The sequence below is a fragment of the Coccomyxa subellipsoidea genome (assembly GCF_000258705.1).
Source record: "Coccomyxa subellipsoidea C-169, whole genome shotgun sequence".
NCBI lineage: Eukaryota > Viridiplantae > Chlorophyta > Trebouxiophyceae > Coccomyxaceae > Coccomyxa > Coccomyxa subellipsoidea.
This window is the reverse complement of record NW_005178037.1, coordinates 709800-731276: the sequence shown is the minus strand read 5'-3', so window position 1 is coordinate 731276 and position 21477 is coordinate 709800. Positions and strand designations below refer to the sequence as shown.

Sequence of the window (21477 nt, the reverse complement as noted above, 5' to 3'; positions counted from 1 at the left end):
GCAGGACCACTGACCATGACTTTTTGGACATCACTTGACGTTGAATTTCTGCACAACTAATGTTGCACCAAAAATTCGGCAAATAATTAGGAGAATTTGTACCAAGCACTGGTTGCTAATGACAATAAAGCCAAGCATTGCTGACCGTATTGCGAATGCAGTCTAGTATCCAACAGAGTTGGCCTTTTCAAAACTGCATCGTGAGATCAAATGCCGAAAGGACCCTTGCGACATCAGCAGTGCGTATGATTGTGATGCTGTTGCTGGGCATTAGGACCGCTATGCCTGATTGATATGCAGAGCTGGCTGGGTATCAATCTTCAATAAAATGTAAGACCGTGCTTATATATATATAGTAAGCTATATAGTAAGCGTGTTGAAAGCTTATCAGAAGTTCAATGTATTGTTGCAGCAAGAGTGATGGTAATATGCAAATGCCCAAGCAGGAAAGTGCTAGTGTCTATGGCGCTCCAGCTGACGAATCACTGTGAGGCCGAAAACCTTTACACAAGCCTTGGTATTGTCCGAATCGAAACCTCTGGGAGATCTTGAGACAATCCAACCACACAAAGAAGACAGTTGACCCAAGAAAAGTACTGCTAGATGCTGGAACAGCAGTTCTGCTACTGGGGCTTAGAAAAGAATCCCATGACCAAGCACAAGCCTTGCCACACACACTCAGTACTGGATTGATGCATCCATTTTGCAGCACAGGCAAGGATATACACAAAGTCCCTTCACAGTATTTCTTTGGTCAGTGAAACCTTTAGGAATGAAGGCTTGGGGCAGAGATGTGTTCACAAAAAATTGGCGCGCCTCTTGACATCATCAACCCTGGGTAGCTACCAGTTTGAGCTCAATAGTCCAAAACACAATCAGAAGACTGGCATGTCTGCTGTATGTCCAACAGGAGTAGGTGTTTCGCGCAAATGAGCTCATCTCCGCCCCAGAGAATTGACCTGACAGCAGCATTGTTCTGACAGCACAGTAGAACTCTGACATCTGCCGGCTGCTGCATGAATGTATGGATACTCTGTACAATACAGGAATAGAAAGCCACAAATGCAGCTCGTCATCCTTGTCCAACTTTACTATTCAACACGATGTCCAGACCTGGCACTCCTCAAAAACACGCACACCTGCAAAAGAGCTGCAACGCCTTATCCTGCAACCATTTGAGAAAAATCCCCCACGACATTCACAGTCCCCCCGCCCTGGCCGGGGGGTACCAGACCCCCCCCCCCCCAAAAAGGGTCCCCCCCACCCCTCACTTGAGCAGGGTGGTCTCCACAATGAGGCGGGTGACGACGTAGGGGTCCAGGTTGGAGGAGGGGCGGCGGTCCTCGTAGTAGCCGCTCTTCTCCACCGGCACCGAGCGGCCCACGCGGATCGACGCGCCGCGGTTCGCAACTCCCCAGCTGCGCACGCGCACAAGTAGACAATGATCACTCTCCCTTCTTGTGGGGGAAATGGGCGTCTTGCTTACTCAAGGCCCCACATTCGCATTGAGGGAAGTGAGGATGATCAGTTGCTTTGGCGGCTGCAGCAGCTACGATTGGCGGCACAGAGCAAGGTATGCAATACTGCCTGAGCGCACGCTCATCTTCAGCAAATGCATAAAACGTATGTGCAGGGTAAATTTCCACTCTTTATTTTGCATGGTTGCTATTGGGCTTGATGGCACTGGGTGCTTGGGGCAGCATAGGAGTGGCACAGGGCCCAGTAGATGTGGTCCCTTCTAGACATCAAGGCAGGCTTGCAGAATGAGGTACGGTTGCCTGTGATTGGCACTGTATGTGTGATCGCGGCGGGCTTGGGCGCACCTGAAGTCGTGCATGGAGGAGGTCTCGTGCTTGCCGGTCAGGCGCCGCTCGTTGCCCTCTCCGTAGCTGGCAATGTGCACCGCATGGCGCTTCTCCAGCTTCGCGATCTGCTTCTGGATCTCCTCCCACCTGCGCAGCACCACGCTGTTCCTCACTGCCTGCTCCCACCTTCCCTCCTGCCCATAGCTGGAAGCTCTTTTTGTGTAGGGCCTTGCAACAACTAATTCCACAAGGAGTACACAGACCCAGGACAACTCATGGCTAGGGAAAATTGCACACCAGACAAACGAGAGGTTGAAGCTCAGCAACCACTGCCAGAAAGTCGAGCCCACGCCAACAACAGAATGCCAGCCTGTGTTGTCTTTGAACAAGTGTCTCGCTCAGGAAGAAAACAATCAACCTACTGTATACAGATCACCAAACTGCACCAGACCATCGGTAGAAGTTGTGAAAGAACGGAAGGGATGCAAGGGCAAGTCTGACAGTCGTGTCCTTTTAAAACACCAAGAAGTAATGGTCAAGAAGGGGTGCTGACCCGCCGGGGGCGGCGCGGGTGCCCTTGGTGGAGAAGTTGGTGTGGCCTCCGGCGCCGTTCCAGTCGCCGGGGATGGGCTTGGGGTCAAAGGTGACCTCGATGTTGTACAGCTCCGCCAGGCGCAGCAGAAGGTAGCGAGCCATCCACAGCTCGTCGCCCATGTCAATGCCCACGCACGGGCCCACCTGCCACGACCAATCAGAGCTCAAATCAATGACTTCTCAACCAGCAGGTCAATCAGCATGTCTGCGCAAGCTGATCAGAACTCTGTCCAGGCCCGCATGGAATGCTAGGAGCGGCGTGTAAGATCAATCTACTCAGCAAGACGGACCCTCAAAGCGGGAAGCATGCCAGAAGATCATGACCGCGCAGATCGCTGCTGGACGAATTCGCTCTGCAGTAACCCAAAATTGCACAGGTTCGCGATGAGCACATCACAGGGTCCGCATTAGCCCTATAGCATCAGAATCCTACCTTGAGCAGGGGTCCTTGCCCTGAGCCTGCCCCCTGCTAAAGGCATGACTGTATGTGTGGGTGATTTGCTGCTTGAAGGCGGGCGCAAGGAAGGGAGCTGACCTGGAATTCCCACTGCGCGGGCATGACCTCGGCGTTGACGCCGGAGATCTTGACGCCGGCGTACATGCATGCCTTGAGGTGCGCCTCCACGATGTCGCGCGCGATGGCCGCCCCCGCGCCGGCCGAGCAGTAGTAGGGGCCCTGGGGGCCTGGGAAGCCGCACTCCGGCCAGCCCAGCGGCCACTTGGTCGTCGCGTTCAGCAGCGTGTACTCCTGCACCGCACCAGCACATCTCCTGAAACATCTGCCCCACTGACACCTGCTGGTCAGTGGTACGCACCTGACCGGCATATCACTGACCTGCATGAGCGCAGCAATTTGCAGAAGAGCAATGGTGAGTACATCCTGTGAAGCTGCAAGCCCAGGCAGGCGTCGTGAGAGGTGTCTAAGATCCAGGGTGTGTGATGTTCAGCCCGGGGAGATCCTGTTCTGACCATGATCAGGCAATCCTGCTAGCGGGTCAGAACACCTGCCAAGAAAAGGAGTGTCACTAGCAGATATGGACATATAGCCTTGCACTTATGTGTCACTGGCTGCCCTTCTTCTGCGCAGCATAGTGCCGAATGGCAATGGTGAGTATTTCATGTGAAGCTGCAAGGCCAGGCACATAGGCGTCGTGGGAGGTGTCTATGAACCAAGGAGCGTGAGATTCACCCCGTGGTTGATTGCTTGCAGAGGGTGCTGTGTAAGAATAGCCAAATATGCTGATTTGCAAAGTTGAGCAGGACCGCTTGCCAGCAGCAAGGTGAACAGAAGAAGGAATTTCTCCTTCTCCTACTTCCCTTGCCAGTAGATCACCTGCTCAATGCCGAACCAGGGTTCCTCGGCCTCGGCCTTCTTCATGACCTCCGCGCATGCCAAGCGGGTGTTTGTGGGAATGGCCTTCATGTCGATGTGCTTTCCATCGATGTCCCTCGGTGGCTCGTACGCATCGGCCATGACAATAATGTTGTCCCCGCCGCGGAAGGGGTCCTGCACACGCCAAATCCGTTGGATACCAAGCATGCACCCTGGAACAATGGCTCAAGCACTTGCTTTCGCACTTCTTCGCACAAGAACAGAGCCTCCGTCGCAATACAATTAGAGAGCGGAGAGAACAAGAATGCCAGGTTATCAGGGGAGTACCTTGAAAATTCTCCGAGGCACGAGGAAAACCTCCGAATCGTCCCCTGCATGCAGAAGAGCCAAGATAAGTATGTATCGATACCAGCTGCATCATTTATAAATCTCTCGGAGAAGAGAAGTCTCAAGCCCTAGACTTATCTGACTGAAGTACGTTGCTCCGCTGACGAATGTCAGCCGATAGAACCACCCCCAAAGTGATGGCCACTTCAAGTGGCCTCTAGGCACTACTATATAATCCGTACAAGATTGCGCTACCTTATCTTTGCTATCACGTGGATCCCCTCATCCCTAATTCCCAACGCTGAAAACAAGTGAACACGGACAGTGCAGCCAGGTGGCCAGAGAGGCGAAATGCAGCAGCAGACAAAGGTATCAAAGTATTGACTGGTGCAAATGGACAATTGGCGGGTTGAGGAGTTGGTACCGGGTGCCTGCCCAGTTGAGGATCCGTCGTAGTTCCACACAGGCAAATCCTCTGGAGACTTAGGAATCTTGTCCAGGCATCTTGTCTTGGAACGTAAGTCAGATCCCGAGCCTCCAATCCACACGTATTCGACAGCTATTTTCCCATTCTGGGGAAGAGCTAGGAAGCGAGGCAGAAGTGAAGTGTCCAACAGAGAAGAGATGGTCCCGGTGGTCCCGAACACGACTGGGGCTGTCATTGTAACACGATTGAGGTATACGCAAAGCAGATGCACCCAGAACTGTGAAGTCTAAGTCTCTGTGCTCCAAGAGATTTTCCTGTTCACAGATGGTGTTGCAGTCTTGTCTAGGGCGGCGATCCTGACTTTAGGGCAGCCCAGTTCGGGCAGACTGCCGTACAAGAGAAGGGGAAACCCCCTGAACGTCGATGAGATCTTGTGCGAGGAGACTAACATGACGTCATCTTCAAGGTACGTGAAGATGGTATGTGAATGGAGGAAACCACAATTGAGTTCATACACAGCTGGGAGATATGAGAATTAAATCAGCATTGCAAATTGGCCAATTGGATGCACCGTGCACCCTGATATCATTGCAAGTCATGTGACATTACTTGCAAGTCAATTGAACAGGCTGTTGAAGTACTGTAAACATTTGCTGCCAGTGATTCTGATTGGCTGAAGCCATGGCGTGAAGTAACAGTACTATATTTACACGCCGTACAAAGCCTACTCTGTTTGACAAACGTAGCCGCTACGCTGCGGCAGCAGCATATTTGTTTGCAAATGGTCCATGCATGGCTGGGGACTGTCAACAGGGTCAGCAAGAAGAAAAGCCTAGAAAGTTGCATTTAAGTCAACACCACAGCAGCCCCCGCCATGTCACAGGCAGGACCTCCCTGCGCATTCTTTGGCGATGAGCGGGCCACTAGTCTCAGTCAAGCCACAGCCCTCACAGCACTGCACTTTGCAGCCAGACCAAAACAGCGAAGCACTTCTTTTTGCCGGCTCCACCTGCTGCTGGCAGGCAGCGCAGCTCAGCGCGCGGTGCGGCTGCCAGCAGGGCACAGGGGAGGCCTAGCTGTAGAGGTCATCGTCGTCATCAGCAGCGCCGTTTGCAAAAGCCGGGGCTGCGGCGGCCGCAGCGGCCTCGCCGGCGGGGGTTGTGGCGCCGGCTGGCCTGTCCGGGAAGCGGAACTCCGAGCCGAAGCCGCGCGACTGCTGCAACGTCTGCGCAAACGCCTGAACGCACCACCAACCAAACATCGCGTCAGCAACCCGCAGACACCACCCCTTCATCACCTCGATACGACAGTTTTCGACACTTTTCAACACTGGTTTTCTTTTCCCAGGGCCCTGACCAAACGCTCTCCCCTGCATGTGGTGCTGCACAGATCCAAGAACAGGGTTGCCACAGGGAATGCACACGATCCACAAAGAAACATGGAACATCAAGCTGCAGGTACAGATGTTCTCAACCTGACATGACAGAAGGCACAACAATATCGGCCCACCTGGTACTTGCGGATGTCGGCGTCGGAGACGGAGCGGCGCGCGTACTTCATGGCCTCCTCGAAGTGAGCGCGCGTGATGGAGGGCACCGGGTCGGGCGCATCCTCCTCCATGCTGTCCGGGTTCTCCGCCTTCACCCGCTCCCGCTCAATGTCCTTCTCAATGTTCTCACGGATCGCATACCTGCGCACACGTCACAGCTGTCAGTACTCACTCACCTCATACAAATGCTCACGCTCAGTCTCTCAGCCTTCACAAGTTGCACCCATGGAACAGGCACCTGAGCGAGCCAACTTGAGAGGATGCATTGGCTGAGCACTTGCCATCCTTGTCCCTTCCTCGTGACGAGCAGCACATTGGCCTACACCTTGTATTCCCTCCCATTGGCAGATTCTCACATGAGAGAATGCTCCTGACGCCAAGGAAGATACCAATGCACCAACCATCACAAAGTACGGCACGGGGGCAAGCCCGATGGTCGAGTAATGAGAGGAGGCTGCGCGCACTTGCAGGCGCGCTGGCAGATCTCGGTGATGTCGGCGCCGGAGAATCCGTTAGTGTACTTGACAAGCAGGTCCACGTCGACGTCGCCCGCGACTGGGGACTTGCGGAGGACGGCCTTGAAGATCTGGCGGCGCGACCCCTCGTCCGGCAGCGGGATGTAGATCAGCTGGTCCAGCCGCCCCGGCCGCAGCAGCGCGCTGTCAATGATGTCCGGCCTGCGCGCATTATTGCGCACAGGTCAGCCTCTCCCTTGCACTCCGGGTCTAGAGCAGTGCTGCTGACAGAGGCACTCAAAAAACAGCCAGGGGCCACAATAAGAAAAAGACCCAACGAGACACACCAACACCCACCCCAGAATGACGCAAGAAGGCGGTTAAAGGCATACTGCCAGTAACATGGCTGCCAGCATGCAGTAGGGTGCATCATGAACCTGCTGCCCCACCAATGCAAATGCACATCAGAGCTGGTTACTCTGAACAGAGGGTGAGAGGACAAGGGGAGGCAAAGAAATGCACCTGTTGGTGGCGCCGATGATGAAGACAGTCTTCTTGGAGTTCATGCCGTCCATCTCGGTCAGCAGCTGGTTCAGCACACGGTCGGCCGCGCCGCCGGCGTCGCCCGAGGACGAGCCGCGCTGGTTGGCGATACTGTCCAGCTCATCGAAGAACAGCACGCACGGCGCGCTCTGCCTCGCCTTGTCAAAAATCTCGCGCACGTTCGCCTCCGACTCACCTGTTCGGCAGAGGTGAATCGGTCATTCACATTGCGCTGCTCAGCTGCTAGACATCAGGGAGCATGGCTTTATCATGGCTAATTTTCCACCTCACTTCTAGTTTAAGCATGGCTGCGGTATGTCAAACATCCTCAAGGGCAAGGGCATGGGCATTTTGTGTTCCATGGGAATGCCAGAGAGAGAAAGCGGACTGACCAAACCACATGGTGAGCAGCTCGGGCCCCTTGACACTGATGAAGTTGGCCTGGCACTCGTTGGCGATGGCCTTTGCCAGTAGCGTTTTTCCACAGCCTGCACCAAACACCAAAACATCCTTGTCAGCGCACAAATCATTATTATGTGGTACTTAAGTGACTGTGCAGCAGCACACCTTCCGTTTCACTGGTCATCACAAATGCAGAAAGTTTACCCTTCCTCGATTTGTTTTGACATGCTGCACTGAACTCTCAGAAGGAATGAGGGCCTGAGGGGGGCACCTGGGGGTCCGTAGAAGAGCACGCCCTTGGAGGGCGACATGCCAAACTTCTCGAATTTCTCCGGGTGCTCCACGGGGTATTGCACCACCTCCTGCAGCTCGCGTTTGACGTTCTCCAGGCCGCCAATGTCCTCCCAGTTCACGTTGGGCACCTCCACCACCGTCTCGCGCAGCGCCGACGGGTTGCTGCAGATTTCACACACACCGCACTCAGCACATGAAAACTTCACTTGCATCCCACTTCTGAGTTTTTAGCAGCCTGAAGAGCATGCGTGCCACAGGGTGCAGGCATCCTGCAAGACCCTGCCACGCCTCTTGACAGTGTGAAGCTCTGAGCTTTGTATGACAATCTGAAAACACTGTGCAGGTACCCTACAAGGTCTTGCAACAGCTCCCCCAAGCCCAGAGTCAGAGCTTCCGGCAACATGAAGAGCATGCACGCCATGGCATGCATGCACACTCTAAACCCTGCCACATGCTTCTGACATTTCCACAGGGGAGTATTGAGCGATGAAGAAGTTGGGAGGGCGCGGCACCTGATGCCGAGGGCGGTCTTGAAATTGTCGTTGGAGACGGCCATGGCATTGAGGATCTCGGCGTCGATGTTCTCATCCTCCAGGTCGATCACGTCCATCTTCTCGCGAATGCACTGCAGCGCTGCCTCCGTGCACAGTGCCGCCAGATCAGCGCCCACGTACCCGTGCGTGTCCTGCGAAAAACACAGCGCTCAACTTTGTTTGTAGCAATTTTCAATGATGCTTGCATGCAAGTGGGAGACAGGCAAGGTGCGCTCTGCTCTCCTCTGCTGGTGACGGGGTAGAGACATGCTCACCAGAGCACCACAAAGCTCCTGACAACCTGACAACATGGCCAGAACGGCAAAGATAGCTTTGCAGCACTTGTGCACTTCGGTGACATGCAGGTCGAGTTGAGACATACGGTGCTTGCAGGTTGGCAGTCTGCAGGGTCCCTGTCTTATACAGCAGATAGCCATGAGAGGGCAGCGTGCTTGGAGGCAGGTGATAAGCAGCGTGGCATACCTTGGCGATGGCCTCTAGGTCGACGTTGTCATCCAGCTTCATGTTTTTGGTGTGGATGCGTACCACCTCCAGCCGGCCAGTCTCGTCCGGCACGCCGATGTCGATCTCGCGGTCAAACCGCCCAAAACGCCGCAGCGCCGCGTCAATGCTGCATTGCACACCACAGCATCAGCAACTTCCACGTCTCATGGACTGATAAGCATACGCCATGCGCATGTCATGCAGCAGTATCAACTTACTGCCACGAGCACAAAGTAGTTGATGATAGATAATTACAGCACAACCAATCATAGCCGCCATTACACCCATTGCTGGGTGTGTTCTGGTGGACGGGTGTGCTCTTGTTGCTGCCCAAACATCCGTCAAGGCAAGCTGTGTGTGCTGCCCAAACACCCACATTGACACGCAAAAGTCAACATAAATGAGAATGTAGAAGCAGAAGCACCTGTTGGGTCGGTTGGTGGCGCCCATGACGATGACGTGCGCGCGCGACTTGAGCCCGTCCATGAGGGTCAGCAGCTGCGACACAATGCGCCGCTCCACCTCTCCCTGCAGCCCCACATACATGCCTGCTCAGCACCTGCGCGCATGCACTCTGCCAGCACCACAAGGAACACCCCCATGCCAGCATTAACATGCAAGACGAAATTGCCTTCATCGTTTCTCTGGGGATGAGCCCGCAATCTTTTGAATGTAACCACTGCAAGGGCTGTGCGGAGCATTACTATCTCCCTGAGACCTCCACAAGTACGCTCATTTGGCAATGTTCACTTTCATCGTTGATGTGTTATGAAATCACACAACCATGCCAACAGCGACTTGTGTCCACCTCAGTGAGGTGCTCCAAAGGGTGCGGTGCGGAAGATCATGCATTACATATGTTATAAAATACCAGAAAGGCAGTCACCTGCGTCTTCTCGCGCTTGGGCGCGATGGAGTCGATCTCATCAATGAAGATGATGGAGGGCGCGTTCTTCTCGGCCTCCTCAAAGGCCTTGCGCAGGTTGCTCTCCGACTCGCCGGCCAGCTTGCTCATGATCTCTGGGCCGTTGATCAGGAAGAAGAATGCGCCCGTCTCATTCGCCACCGCCCGCGCTATCAACGTCTTGCCTGCTCGCCACAACCAAGACCATGTCACACTGGTATCCTTTGAAGATTTGACTGATGACAGTACCAGCCCCTGTCACAACATGTTACTTTGTCAACGTCTTGCCTGCTCGCCACAACCAGGACCATGTCACACTGGTATTTTTTGAAGATTTGACTGATGACAGTACCAGCCCCTGTCACAACATGTTACTTTGTCAACGTCTTGCCTGCTCGCCGCAACCAAGACAATGTCACATAATCTCAGATGTAAAACTTGCATTCTTCATTTGGCCACAGCATAGCATTAGGCCACAGCATGGCAGGATGCCATTCTCAGTCCCAGAGGAAGAATGATCTACAGATCCCCCCAGCCGTAAAGCCACACAAAGCCACATGGGTGTGTTCAATTCCTCATCAAAGCGACATGGTGCAGACCAAGGGAGAAGGGACGAGGAGGCAGGTGTCAGAAAGGGTACCTGAGCCGGGGGGCCCGTAGAGCAGGATTCCCTTGGGAGGCTTGACGCCGATGGTCTTGAAGAGCTGCGGGTGGCGCAGTGGCAGCTCCACCAGCTCGCGGATCTGCGCCATCTGCTTCCGCACACCTCCCACGTCGTCATATCTGCACCCAGCACACCCCTTCAGTTGACTTTCATCGTACTCCTCTTCAGCCTATGGCGCTCCTCTACAGCATAAAGAACTTGCTCTCGCGTGGGGACTGCTAAATCAATGGTCCAAGTGCCCACAAGCAATTAGCACACGCAGCGTACATCCATCCACAACCATTGAAAGGACGTCCTCTTCACAGTGGCCGCCAGGGCCTGCTAGGAGAAAGATTTCTCCACAAGCAGGAGAGGTCATGGCATGCACTACAAGGCAGTACATAACAATCGCGCATGGCGTGGGCCTTCAAGAGAGAATGGGGTCGCACCCGACTTCGTCAAGCTTCTCCTCGTCCTCGCGGCGGATGGGCTCGCCCTCGCAGTAGATCTCGGTGTCGGGGGCGACGATGCAGTAGGGCTCCGGCTCCGTCTCCACCACCTTGAACTCCACGCTGCGCATGCCTCCGCGTACAAGGAACACGTCGTCCTGCGCGCAGCCGCCACACAGCACACACTCAGAGAGACGAGCTCCTGCGAATGATGATGCCTCTTTGCAACTTGGGCAACGGCCTCCATAGAATGCTGACAGCCCAACTGATCCAAATCAGCACCATAGGAGCAGCATCGATCCAGCAATTCAACCAGGGATAGGATGTCTGCATTCAGGGCACGCCATTGATCCTAGTGTGGCAGCAGCACTGGAACCGCATGACTCGACATGGTATTCGGTTATGTGGAGAGAAGCAGTACGGTCAGGGCGGCCCACCTTCCTGACAGGTCGGTAGGCTTCCAGGAAGTAGGGCTTCAGGAAGGCGTCAAACAGGTTGCCGGTCAGGCCCTCGATGGTGTCGTCGATGGGCAGCACATGGATGCGCTTGCCATACTTCACGTCCGCACACTGCACCGCAGCAGCTATTCAGTAAAGTTTCGTTGGAAGAAAGCATGACTGTGGCGCTATTATTTAACTAAAGTTAGCAATTGCTGAAGTGGATAGATATGCAAAAGTAGTCGTCCTCCTGCAATTAAAGGAACTTTGAAGAGTATTGGTTTGAGAAGGATCGAGAAGTTCACCTGGTGCACTGACACAATGTCTCCCAACCGCACACGCAGATTCTTGCGCACAGTCTTGTTCATGCGGATTTTGGACTCTTCCACTGTGTCATCCGCCAAGACGATGCACACAGTGTCCTTACGCTTCTTGCCCTGCAACACAGAGATCCAGAGAGCAAATTTAGCGTCATAACCAGGCAGAGTGCTGTATAGTGATGTAGCCAGCACACTCGTAGTACTTCTAGCTGGTCGTCCTGATGAGGTGCTATTCGAGACAGCAACAGGAAGCTGTTTGTGAGTGATGATCCAACCAAACGCCTGCACAAGTAGAGCCATAAATGCACATGCAAGCAGAACTGATTCGAGCAGACCTTGAGGAGCACGGTGTCGCCTCTAAAAAGTTGCAAGGTCTCCATTGTCTTCAAGTGCAACGCCACAACTGAGTTGTCGTCGTTGATAGCATCATCCACAATCAGACGATTAGGAGACTTCTTCCTCTCCAGGATAGCTGTGCTAAAATCCTTTTTCTCCTTCGGGATGCTGCATAACACGACAACAACAACCTTATTAACTCTTCTGATGAGACTTTTCACTATGGTTTGGCAATTCAAGGCGGACAACCCAGAAGAGAGACGAGGGTGATGCAGGTGGGATGGTGACAAAGATAGGACTGAGCAAGGTTTTGTGAGTGTTTGCAACTTACTCGTCAACAGGGACGCTCGATGGTCCGGCCTCTGCCATAATTCTCTGCGTTCTCTAATTCCACCCAAACTCGCTTCTGAAGCTCGCTGCGATCCGACGCACGTATGAACTTCCCAGGTTTCCTTGGATAGTTGCTACCTCGCAGCACCTCTGTCTAATTGCTGCAACAATTTACCGCGCTTGCCTCTCCGAGGCACCAGCAGGGCGTCTTGGCTTCAGGGTATTACATCATGACCGCGTAACCCATTATGTAACCCTATTGTGGAGTGTTCCAGAAGGCCCAGTTTCCAGGAGTGAATTCCTTGGGTAGAGGAGTAAATAGCACTTCCTGGGAGGCCTGTGCATTCTGTGAATGGCACACGTAGGAGGGCGCGTCGGGCATCATGATCATTGAGGATCAATGTGAAACGCCCGCCAGCTGGCGCCGGTCCCCAGTGGGCCATGGGGCCGGTAAGTTGTACTAAGTAGTACTCAATAGCCTTGGACCAACAAAAGGTTCATTGTTTTATGATGTCGAGGATTTTCCGCATTGGCGGCCACCGCTTTGCCAATAAGCTGTGCTCATGCTAGAAACTGTCACAGGTGTCACACGGTGTCATTTCTGTATCAATTCCACTTACAGATACGGTGCACCGGCACTGCTAGTGGCATGCATGCAACAAGAAAGACGCTAAGCTCCTCAAACTTTCACAAAAGCTACCAGCCCAGCCAGGGCTTGTTTTCGTCGTCTTCCTTCTTCTTGAAAAGCTTGGCCAGAAGGTTGTCATACCTGCGGTCAATATCACTTGCATCAGTAGCTTGATCAAATGCACGGACAAGCAGTCTCTTTTGTGGGATCCCACTGATAGTAAGGGGCACGGCAGTGAGAGAGTTGATCGCACTTGGAGAGCAGTTTGTCCAGATCCTGCCCTCTGACAGCGCTGAGATCCGGATCGCTGCGCACTGCCGCAAAATCTGACAGCCCCGCCTCAAAGGCACCCTCCAAGCACGCCAGCGCGCTGTCTCTTTGCCTCAATGCTGCGTAGGCGCACGCCATGTTGTACAGAGCTGCCTGCTCCTCTCCTTCGCTGGGACACCTGTCACAGCTTGCCATTGTTCAGATAGGCCCTTTAAGTCAATGCTTCATTGCCCTTGGTGTGGCAATTGTACATGTTACTGTTGACAGCGGTGGAGCTGCGCTCTCATTACCTGTACTCGCGCACAGTGCCTGCAAACCGCATGAACCCATTCCCTGGCAGCTCCAGCGCAGCTTGGAACAGCTCAATTGCCTCACGCGGCCGCCCTGCATTAAGCTCCTCAATGCCTCTATTGATTGCCTCTGATGAAGACCGAGGCCTGTGACACATGTAGTTCTAATTAACTTCATGCATGCGCACTTCTCTCTGCTGGACTGCTGCAGATGTTGATTGGGGCTCACCTGTCTGCCTCTGAGGGACTCTCTGTGGGTGCAGCGCTGCCAGATACAATTTGATCATCTCCTTCCGCTGCAACCTGCCTTTCCAGGCCTTTAGGCTGGCTTTCCGCAGCAGGCGAGCTTCTGCAGAATACAAGGCATTCAGGAGTGCTGTTTGCCATCTGTGGGACAGGCTGCAAAATGTTGCTCTCCAGTTACAGCTGGCAAGTAAACCGGTGCGAAGTATGTTGCCCGCATACCTATCTGTCACCGCCGCCGCTTGGGCTGCCAGGCAGCTCAATTGCGTTACTCTCCAGCATCGAGGAGATTGCCTGCACGGGAATGCAGACGGAGGTCTCACTCATTTGCAGCAGAAGTGTGACACTGGAATTTTGGTGCTTTTCGGTGATCTGGATCCAATGCATGGACGTATCTCACCTTTTCAATGAAGATGTATTCAGTTTATTAGTTGTGTAGCAGCGGATCGCTTCTGCTTGTGAGGAGCAGAAACCTTGCCGAAGCATCATCTCAAGTAAGGGCTGTATGGGATCAGGGACACTGCTTTGCTCTTCAATTTCACAATTATTAATCTTGTTCTTCACGCAACAAATGTTTTCGAAACGGTGGAGTCTTCTATTGGGCCTTATCCTGGATCATCCTTTGGCATTTGGAGGTTACTAAGAGTGCTGTAGTACTGAGCAGGGACGTCCAGCCCGTTGCTAGATCTGCAGCTGTGCTCAATTAAGTGTACACTGATCGACCGCTACGACTCGTATGAACTGAACCAAGCGTTATATCAAGCATTCATTGGTGCTGGCGCACAGCAGCCACAAAACATTCGTGATCAGCAGTGCAAGCACCAGCAAAAGGTTGTGTTTGGTTATAAGTACTTCGAAGACAATTTGTTGTCTTTCAAATAGGCCATCCATGGCCAGCATCATGCATTAGTCTCGTTGAATTAATTCTAAAAAGTAGCCAGCAACCTGGGGATTGCTTGTAAGTGACTGCTTTTTTTTGTCGGCAACCAACGCGTATTTTATAAAAAAGGCCATAAAAATGGCCAGCACTCTGCTGGAACAAACAAGAGGTAAGTAGTGTTCTTTCACGATCTGCAATAGCCACCAAGCTAATGTCCTTTCTCTGTATTGCTTTGAACTCACCTTAGAAGAGCATATGTTGCACGATCTAGATGCTGTGCTGCTGTGTACATGAATCACAGTGCTGTCCATTCCTTCGCAGCTGCGCACGAGGAGTGCGAGCGTCTGCAGCGCCAGATCGTCAGAGACTTCAAGAGCGATGTCAAGGGGCACAGGGAGAAGCTTGCACAGGGGCACAGAGTCAGGAAGATGCTCAATGAGCTCCAGGCGCAGTCACAGAAGCTGGTGCGTGGCCTATGCCGACCAAATTTTGATAAAGGAGTTTACTTTACTGCATGCAATTGGTCGGCATCTTCCAGCGCACATCAAAGGGGGAGCCCTGCATATCCATCCCGGTGCAGCTCACCATTGTGAAAGGACCTAGGATGACAATGGCACACTTTTGACCTACAGGTGAGGATCTACGAGGATGAGTCTGGAGCCCGCAAGGAGGAGATTGCAGCACTTAGAGGAGAAGACAACACAGGTTTCAGGTGATTCTCTCACCTGAATTCTTCTGTAGCATATGTCAATTGTCACCATGCAGCTCTCCGCACTTTGCTCTTCAAGGTAAAGATCCCGAAAGCACTGAGAGGGTGTTCCTGTCTGCAGGGCGTTCTACGAGCGGTTGAACGAAGTGCGGGTCTACCATCTGCGGTATCCGGACCTTGAGGTCGTAGAGGTGAGACATGACACAAGCTAATTCTCTTTTTCCTTTCGAGGCACAAGGGGAGGGACTGTGCACCTGCTCTCAACATGTAGCTCTTCAGAAGGCGCAAAGGCACTAAATGGCAACTGAGCAATCGTGCGGTAGAGATCTGCCTTGTGTAGAAAGCTTTGCCAGGAGAGGGTGTCACTGTGCAGGCTGTACCAGAAGAAGAGGCACTGAAGGAGCAGGTGGAGGTGCCATTCAGTGGGGAGGAGGTTGGAGGGCGCTGCATGGACATGCACACGCACTACCATGCCTTTGTCAACTCCAAATTTGGCAGGCAGTGCGACTATGTGGAGTACCTGGTCACCTTTGGGGCCGTGGACGAGATCTCCCGGCAGCACCGTCTCAGCAAACCTTACAGGTGCGCTGCTGCTTGGCGTTATATGTCATGGCAGCTGTGCTGGAGTACTGGACTTTGACTGACACAGTAGGTGCTCGCTGAAACAGCATGTGCTGTGTTTTTCAGACCTTGGTGCTCTATCATCTGCTTTTGACAAATGGGACCTTGCTATCAGAATGTCAAGAAACCGAGCATGACTGCTGTGCTTTGCGCAGTCCTTTGAATGGCACTGAGCTTGTTGGATGCCGGGGCCTTGGCCTCCTGATGCATCCGTCTCAGGTTTCAGCGGCAAAAGGGGAGTCCTTTCAGGCCACAGAAGGCACAGAGAGTGACGGTGTACTTTTCGTTGCTTTGTAAGAATGTGATGCTGGGGGCAGGGAGTATCTGGAGGGCTTGCTGCGCTATCTGGAGTCCTTCCACGAGCGCACACAGCCGCTGGGCTCACTGGAGAAGGTGTACGCCAAGCTGGCGGACTTTGAGGTGCTGTGGGAGGCCGGCCAGGTGCCCGGCTGGGCAGACCGCGGGCAGGGCACCGCCGGAGAGGACGCCGCTTCTGTCATCGACGTGGCCGCCTTCGCCTCCGTCGAGGAGCTGGAGACCCTGGGTGCGGCACCTGTTGCTTGCTCCCTCATTGTGCTTGCTATTGCTGCCTCATGCAGCGCTGAGCAGGCGTGGACACAAGGGTTGCTCTTGGCAGGCCTGTCACCTCACCGTGAGTTTGCTCACGAAACAATTTTACTTGTTGTCACTCTACTCTGCACAGGCAGAAGTGTTCCGGGGATCCCATCCATTTGACATCAGCGAAGGGGAAATCTAAAGATCCGTGCTGGCGACGGTCTCTGAAGTATGATTTCATTGCCGTGATGTCAAGTTTTCTGCACTTCCAAGCACCTGCTCAGCAGGGCGCACGTGTGAAGGATTGTGAACACAGCCGCCTGGGGATCCTGAGTCTCTCATATCCGCAGTGTCCTACTGGGCATCTGAGCGTCATCTAGGGCAGTGCCTGAATAAGCAAACGCGCGCATGCGCAGGCCCGGAGCGGCTGAAGGAGGCGCTGGCGGCGCTGGGGATGAAGAGCGGAGGAACGCTGCGGCAGCGCGCGGAGCGCCTGTTCCTGACTCGCGACACGCCCCTCGCGCAGCTGGACCGCAAGCACTTTGCCAAGGGCGCCGCACCCGCCGCCGTGCGCAGTGCCGATGAGAACGCGCGCATCTCCGCCACCGCCCACGACACCGCCCTGCTCGAGGCGAAGGTGGGGGCGGCACATATGTCTGCTCAATGCTGCATCGTTTCAATTGAAATGTTTGATATTGTTTGTGTAAAAAGTGAAGGAGAAACAAAGCCTTGCACTACTCTTACTGTCTGCTGCCCCTTGCTCACTGTCCTGACAGGAAGTTCTGTGCGAATTTGTCCCACTGCCTTTCCTGGGAATGCATCTCAATGTCATTGATTCTGTCATCTGGAAGGAAGGCTGCAATATGAGGATGAGGGCTATAAGCATGTTCTGAGGATGTGAATCAACATGGGAAGCAGACTGCTTGTCCTCAACACACTGGCCTGTATGTGAGTGCAGGTGAAGCTGTGGGCGGAGGTGTTAGCAAGCGTGATTGAGGACACAAAGGGATATGTGGAGAAGAAGCAGGCATCGACCTATGAGGAGATCGTGGCAGAGCAGGAACAGAAGGCTGAGGAGGTGGGCACCAGTCCTGCTGTACCATGCAGACAGATCTGCATTAGTCCTCCGTCATAAATGCTGCTGGCTATGATGAGCGACTCCACAATGAGTTTCACAGAAGGATCTTGGTCACATCAGACCTCAAGAGCTTGTACTTGCTAACGCGTATGGGGCGCATTGAGTGGTTCAATACTGATGTTGCCAGCGCAGTGCAGATGGGAGAAGGTATGGAAGGGAATATCTGTGTCTGCACAGGATGCGGCAGCTGAGGACAGCGATGAGGAGGATGACTTTGTGTACAACCCCCTGAAGCTACCCCTGGGCTGGGACGGCAAGCCCATCCCCTACTGGCTCTACAAGCTCCACGGCCTCAACCAGGTGCGGCTCTCCCACACACTGATTTACTTTCGCTTGTGGCCCTGCATGAATGTCACGCAGACACAATGCTCCTATAAAACTGAGGAGGGGCAGCACCAACATTATGACTACCATTCATGCCCATCATGACTACCATTAACGCCCATCCTTTTCATGGACAGTACAGCAGGAGTGCGAAGCACAAGGCAAAGAAGTCCTCTTGCCCCCATTGTATTGTCGTCAGCAATGTACCAGCAAGTCACCAGAAGGTCAAACAGGCACCATTGGGTCTTTCATGCGCAGCAGTGTGCTGACGGCTGTGGTGGTGTGGTACTATGACAGGAGTTCACGTGCGAGATCTGCGGCGGGATGAGCTACTGGGGTCGGCGCGCGTTTGAGCGGCACTTCAAGGAGTGGCGCCACCAGAACGGCATGCGTGCGCTGGGCATCCCCAACACCAAGACCTTCTTTGAGGTCACGCAGATGAAGGACGCCCTCGAGCTCTGGACCTCCATCAAGGTGGCCCTACAGCCACTGCCCTCTTCACATTCAGCGATTACTGCATGGTTCTTTCTCTCGTCTGCATATTTGCGGTGCTCCGCCCATCTGACAGGGAGAAGTAGAAGACGCTGCGCCGTGCTCTTGAGCATGGATGCAAGCACACCCATAATGGGTCCTGCCGCTGTCTTTGCTCATATGATTGCACGACAATAGCACTGCTGCAGATCTTTGCTAGTGCGCTGTCGGGCAGAAGAAAAGTGCCCCCCTTTCTTACCCATGTGAATGCTCACTGATGGGGTGGTAACCTGCTGGAGTTGGTCCTTGTCTGACAAAAGGCTGACGGTCCCTTGTGCATGATGCTGCAGGAGCGTGAGGTGGGCGGCTTCAAGGCAGAAGCAGAGGAGGAGTATGAGGATGCAGAGGGCAATGTGTACAACAAGCGCACCTACGAGGACCTCAAGCGCCAGGGGCTCATCTGAACAGCTGTCAAGCACTGCTGCACTGCTGCTTGCTTTGCTGTCTTAGCAGGGTATCTATCTCATTGGGCGGAACGCTTACAAAGTGAAGTCAACAACACATGCAGCCAATTGATTGATGTGCTTCTATAATGTATCGAAGACCAACTGGAGGAATGTATTCTCTGCTGCGTTTGAGACATCCGTTGAGGGCATAGGACGGTAATGCCCCGGACAATATTTCCCAGATTGAAAATGTGTGCTTCAATTTGATGTTCGATCTGCTAAAGCTTGCTCTGCAAGACTGCAAAGTTCTTCCGGGGTCTTTCCTGTCATATACCCTCTGCCAACAGTGATGCCATGCCTGTCTGCATGCTCCTGCACGCTCGCTGCCACAGCTTCTGTTGGCGAAACCGCCACATCGAGCAGGTTGCAAGCAATCTCAATCCCTGCATGCATAAGGAAAGTATTGTGCTGCCTCACCAACCCCACATCCCAAGCATTCCTCACAGCATTGGCAGGGGAAGCAATACCAACGACAATGACATGTACGTCCTCTCTACTTTCTCAGCGCAACGTCGGAAACTCATGTCTGTGTACATTGAAAGCAGGCATATGCAAGAGTCGTGAGCATGGAATCTTGCACAGTCAAATGCTGTTTCAGTAGGAATAAAGAGACGTTCTACTATTCAAATTCTGCTACCAAAACTACAGCACACCCAGGATTTCACCCTCTTCATGCGGCAGAGCCATGGCCTCCACGCTGGGTAGGCCGCCACCGCGGCCGCTGACGGCCCTGGCTATCTGGCGCGCGAGCTGCAGGTCATCTGTCTGTAGAAGAATATTGAAGTTGACCACCCAGGGAAGCGCCCCTACTGTGGCAAGGCCTCTCCTGGGATCGAGTTCGCTTGGCCCAAAGTCTGGCCGCATGCCGGCTGGCATGCTGATCTCAGATGCCCCCTTAAATGCCCCTGCACACAGACTTCACCCCTAGAAATTGATTCTTTCAACCATTTCAGTCTTTTCTGTGGCAGGCATGAGGAGGTTGATGCTTGATCTTTAATCGGGACTCTGTGTATGATAAATCCTCACCCTGCTTTGACCCTTTGAAGTAGCCGCATGCTCTCCGGAGGTCTGCCAGTGAGCGCTGCTGACTCCCTGCTGACCCATACAGGAACACAGGCACCGCAAGCTCGCCCTCTCCAAGCTGTGTCCCTGCAGCAATAAAGTATCGTCTTCTGCATGCTTGGCTTGTTGTCCAGAAAATGCCTGCTTAAGGAAACAGCGTGCGCCCAGCAGAAAGTGCGCTGCCAGCAGACCTATGGATCTGGCTGTCTCTGCTGCAGCAGTCAGCGCTGCATCCCTGCCCAGGGGGTGGCAAGAAATGTGGTCCACTACTCCCAGGCGAGGATGACTGGCTGCATGCGAGCGCAGATCGATTGTTTCCAAGGCAGCCCTGGCCAGCCGCACGACACTGCCTGCAAGCTGCACTGACCATTTACAGGTAAGTTCAATGTGTAGCAGAGCAAGAAATGATCGTTTGAATTGATCATTTAGTACTTATGTTCTAGTAAGATCCAGATTGCAGTGCAAATGTGCCCAGTGAGGTCCACGGACCTCATGTGGAGCTGGTGACACTAGAGTGAAGCCTGTGCGATTATAGGGCTTGTCGACGAATGTGTGCACGAGTGCACTCCCTGAGATCTCCGTCGTTACGTTCTGCAACCCGAACTGGTTCAGCTAGACAGCTTCAGGTATCAATGTTTCGTGATTGGCATACCCAACACATTTGTCAGCACATACCTTCAGCTGCTGCACCAAAGTAGATCTCAATCCTTCCGATATGTACACGTTGCAACCTGAAGCACAAACCTCCATTGAGAGGGCATTGGCTTGGCCACATGGAAGGAGCACATGCAAGCTGAGAAATGCTCGCGCACCTAGCATACGATGCCAATTGCGGCCCATTCCACGCCTGTGTTGCGGAATTGCAATGTGTAGTTGTATTCACTTACTAAAGTGTTAAACTGCTACCCGTATAAGTTGACAGGACTAGGATCACCACCGTGGCACGATTGGTTGTCAGCCTACATAAGAGGAAGAAATGCACGTATGTTCACCTGAGGCCGCTTAGCTCAGTTGGTTAGAGCGTGGGTCTAATAAGCCCAAGGTCACCGGTTCAAGCCCGGTAGTGGCCACTCTCAGGCTTTTTCTTTCTCTTCCATTCCAGTTGTATTTTCTTTTTATTACTGTTGTTCCGTATCAGCGCGCATATTCTTTGATGACGCGAATTGGTATGCCACTGGCAAGCAGTGCGCATGCAGCTTTTAGGCTGAATGAGACTAGTCTGAATGAGTACTCTTATGGCATCATGCTCAGCATCAGGCTGATGATCCAGATCATCTCAGATCATGTTGAGATGAGCCTCAGACCCACCTGAGGTGAGTGCAGGATGTAAAACCTCACTTTGTCTCCTAAACGGCTAAAAGCTGTACTCCCTCCCGCCGCTGCCTCAGGCGGCGTTGGCGGCTATCTTCAAGTTGACTCATCATCTGGACGCCATAAGAGTCTCATTCAGCCTGCTGCATGCGCACTGCTTGTCATTGGCATAATATTTAATTCGCCTGATCAAAGGATATGCGCGCTGTTACGGACCAACAGTAGTTAAAAAAAACTGAAAAGGAAAAAGAAAAAGATAAAATGAGAGTGCCACTACCGGGCTT

The 21477-nt window shown here is 53.3% G+C and overlaps 5 protein-coding genes and 1 non-coding gene across 6 annotated transcripts; 2 read left to right on the top strand and 4 right to left on the bottom strand.

The window, feature by feature from the left end:
• Positions 1–487: 487 nt before the first annotated feature.
• Positions 488–4745, bottom strand: COCSUDRAFT_23194 (glutamine synthetase). The gene is made up of 7 exons (XM_005648452.1): positions 4484–4745; positions 4060–4103; positions 3733–3906; positions 2935–3147; positions 2359–2543; positions 1824–1952; positions 488–1418 (listed from the first exon to the last, which is right to left on the bottom strand). The coding sequence occupies exons 1-7, from the start codon at positions 4719–4721 to the stop codon at positions 1268–1270; spliced, it is 1134 nt and encodes a 377-aa protein (XP_005648509.1). The 5' UTR covers positions 4722–4745; the 3' UTR covers positions 488–1267.
• An 813-nt stretch (positions 4746–5558) lies between these two features.
• Positions 5559–12358, bottom strand: COCSUDRAFT_28540 (AAA ATPase; the record flags this gene model as incomplete). Its single annotated transcript, XM_005648451.1, has 16 exons — positions 12187–12358; positions 11855–12023; positions 11505–11636; positions 11200–11331; positions 10763–10920; positions 10311–10453; positions 9653–9855; positions 9191–9294; positions 8746–8893; positions 8242–8414; positions 7707–7891; positions 7426–7521; positions 7013–7229; positions 6500–6712; positions 5996–6176; positions 5559–5723 (listed from the first exon to the last, which is right to left on the bottom strand). Exons 1-16 carry the CDS (start codon positions 12222–12224, stop codon positions 5559–5561), a joined length of 2457 nt encoding a protein of 818 aa, XP_005648508.1. The 5' UTR covers positions 12225–12358.
• A 523-nt stretch (positions 12359–12881) lies between these two features.
• On the bottom strand, positions 12882–13943 carry COCSUDRAFT_62492 (hypothetical protein; the record flags this gene model as incomplete). Its single annotated transcript, XM_005648450.1, has 5 exons — positions 12882–12954; positions 13067–13261; positions 13374–13467; positions 13603–13722; positions 13850–13943. The coding sequence occupies 5 exons, from the start codon at positions 13941–13943 to the stop codon at positions 12882–12884; spliced, it is 576 nt and encodes a 191-aa protein (XP_005648507.1).
• Positions 13944–14328: 385 nt separating this feature from the next.
• On the top strand, positions 14329–18778 carry COCSUDRAFT_53168 (putative splicing factor 3A subunit 3; the record flags this gene model as incomplete). The annotated part of the gene is made up of 11 exons (XM_005648449.1): positions 14329–14665; positions 14818–14960; positions 15129–15208; positions 15327–15396; positions 15579–15787; positions 16144–16370; positions 16798–17018; positions 17340–17459; positions 17697–17819; positions 18141–18317; positions 18665–18778. Exons 1-11 carry the CDS (start codon positions 14635–14637, stop codon positions 18776–18778), a joined length of 1515 nt encoding a protein of 504 aa, XP_005648506.1. The 5' UTR covers positions 14329–14634.
• A 240-nt stretch (positions 18779–19018) lies between these two features.
• Positions 19019–20632, bottom strand: COCSUDRAFT_14777 (Formiminotransferase; the record flags this gene model as incomplete). The annotated part of the gene is made up of 6 exons (XM_005648448.1): positions 19019–19203; positions 19474–19725; positions 19847–19969; positions 20074–20239; positions 20372–20458; positions 20540–20632. The coding sequence occupies 6 exons, from the start codon at positions 20630–20632 to the stop codon at positions 19019–19021; spliced, it is 906 nt and encodes a 301-aa protein (XP_005648505.1).
• A 246-nt stretch (positions 20633–20878) lies between these two features.
• On the top strand, positions 20879–20952 carry COCSUDRAFT_t32. The gene has a single exon. It is a non-coding gene; the product is annotated as a tRNA-Ile (tRNA).
• Positions 20953–21477: the final 525 nt, after the last annotated feature.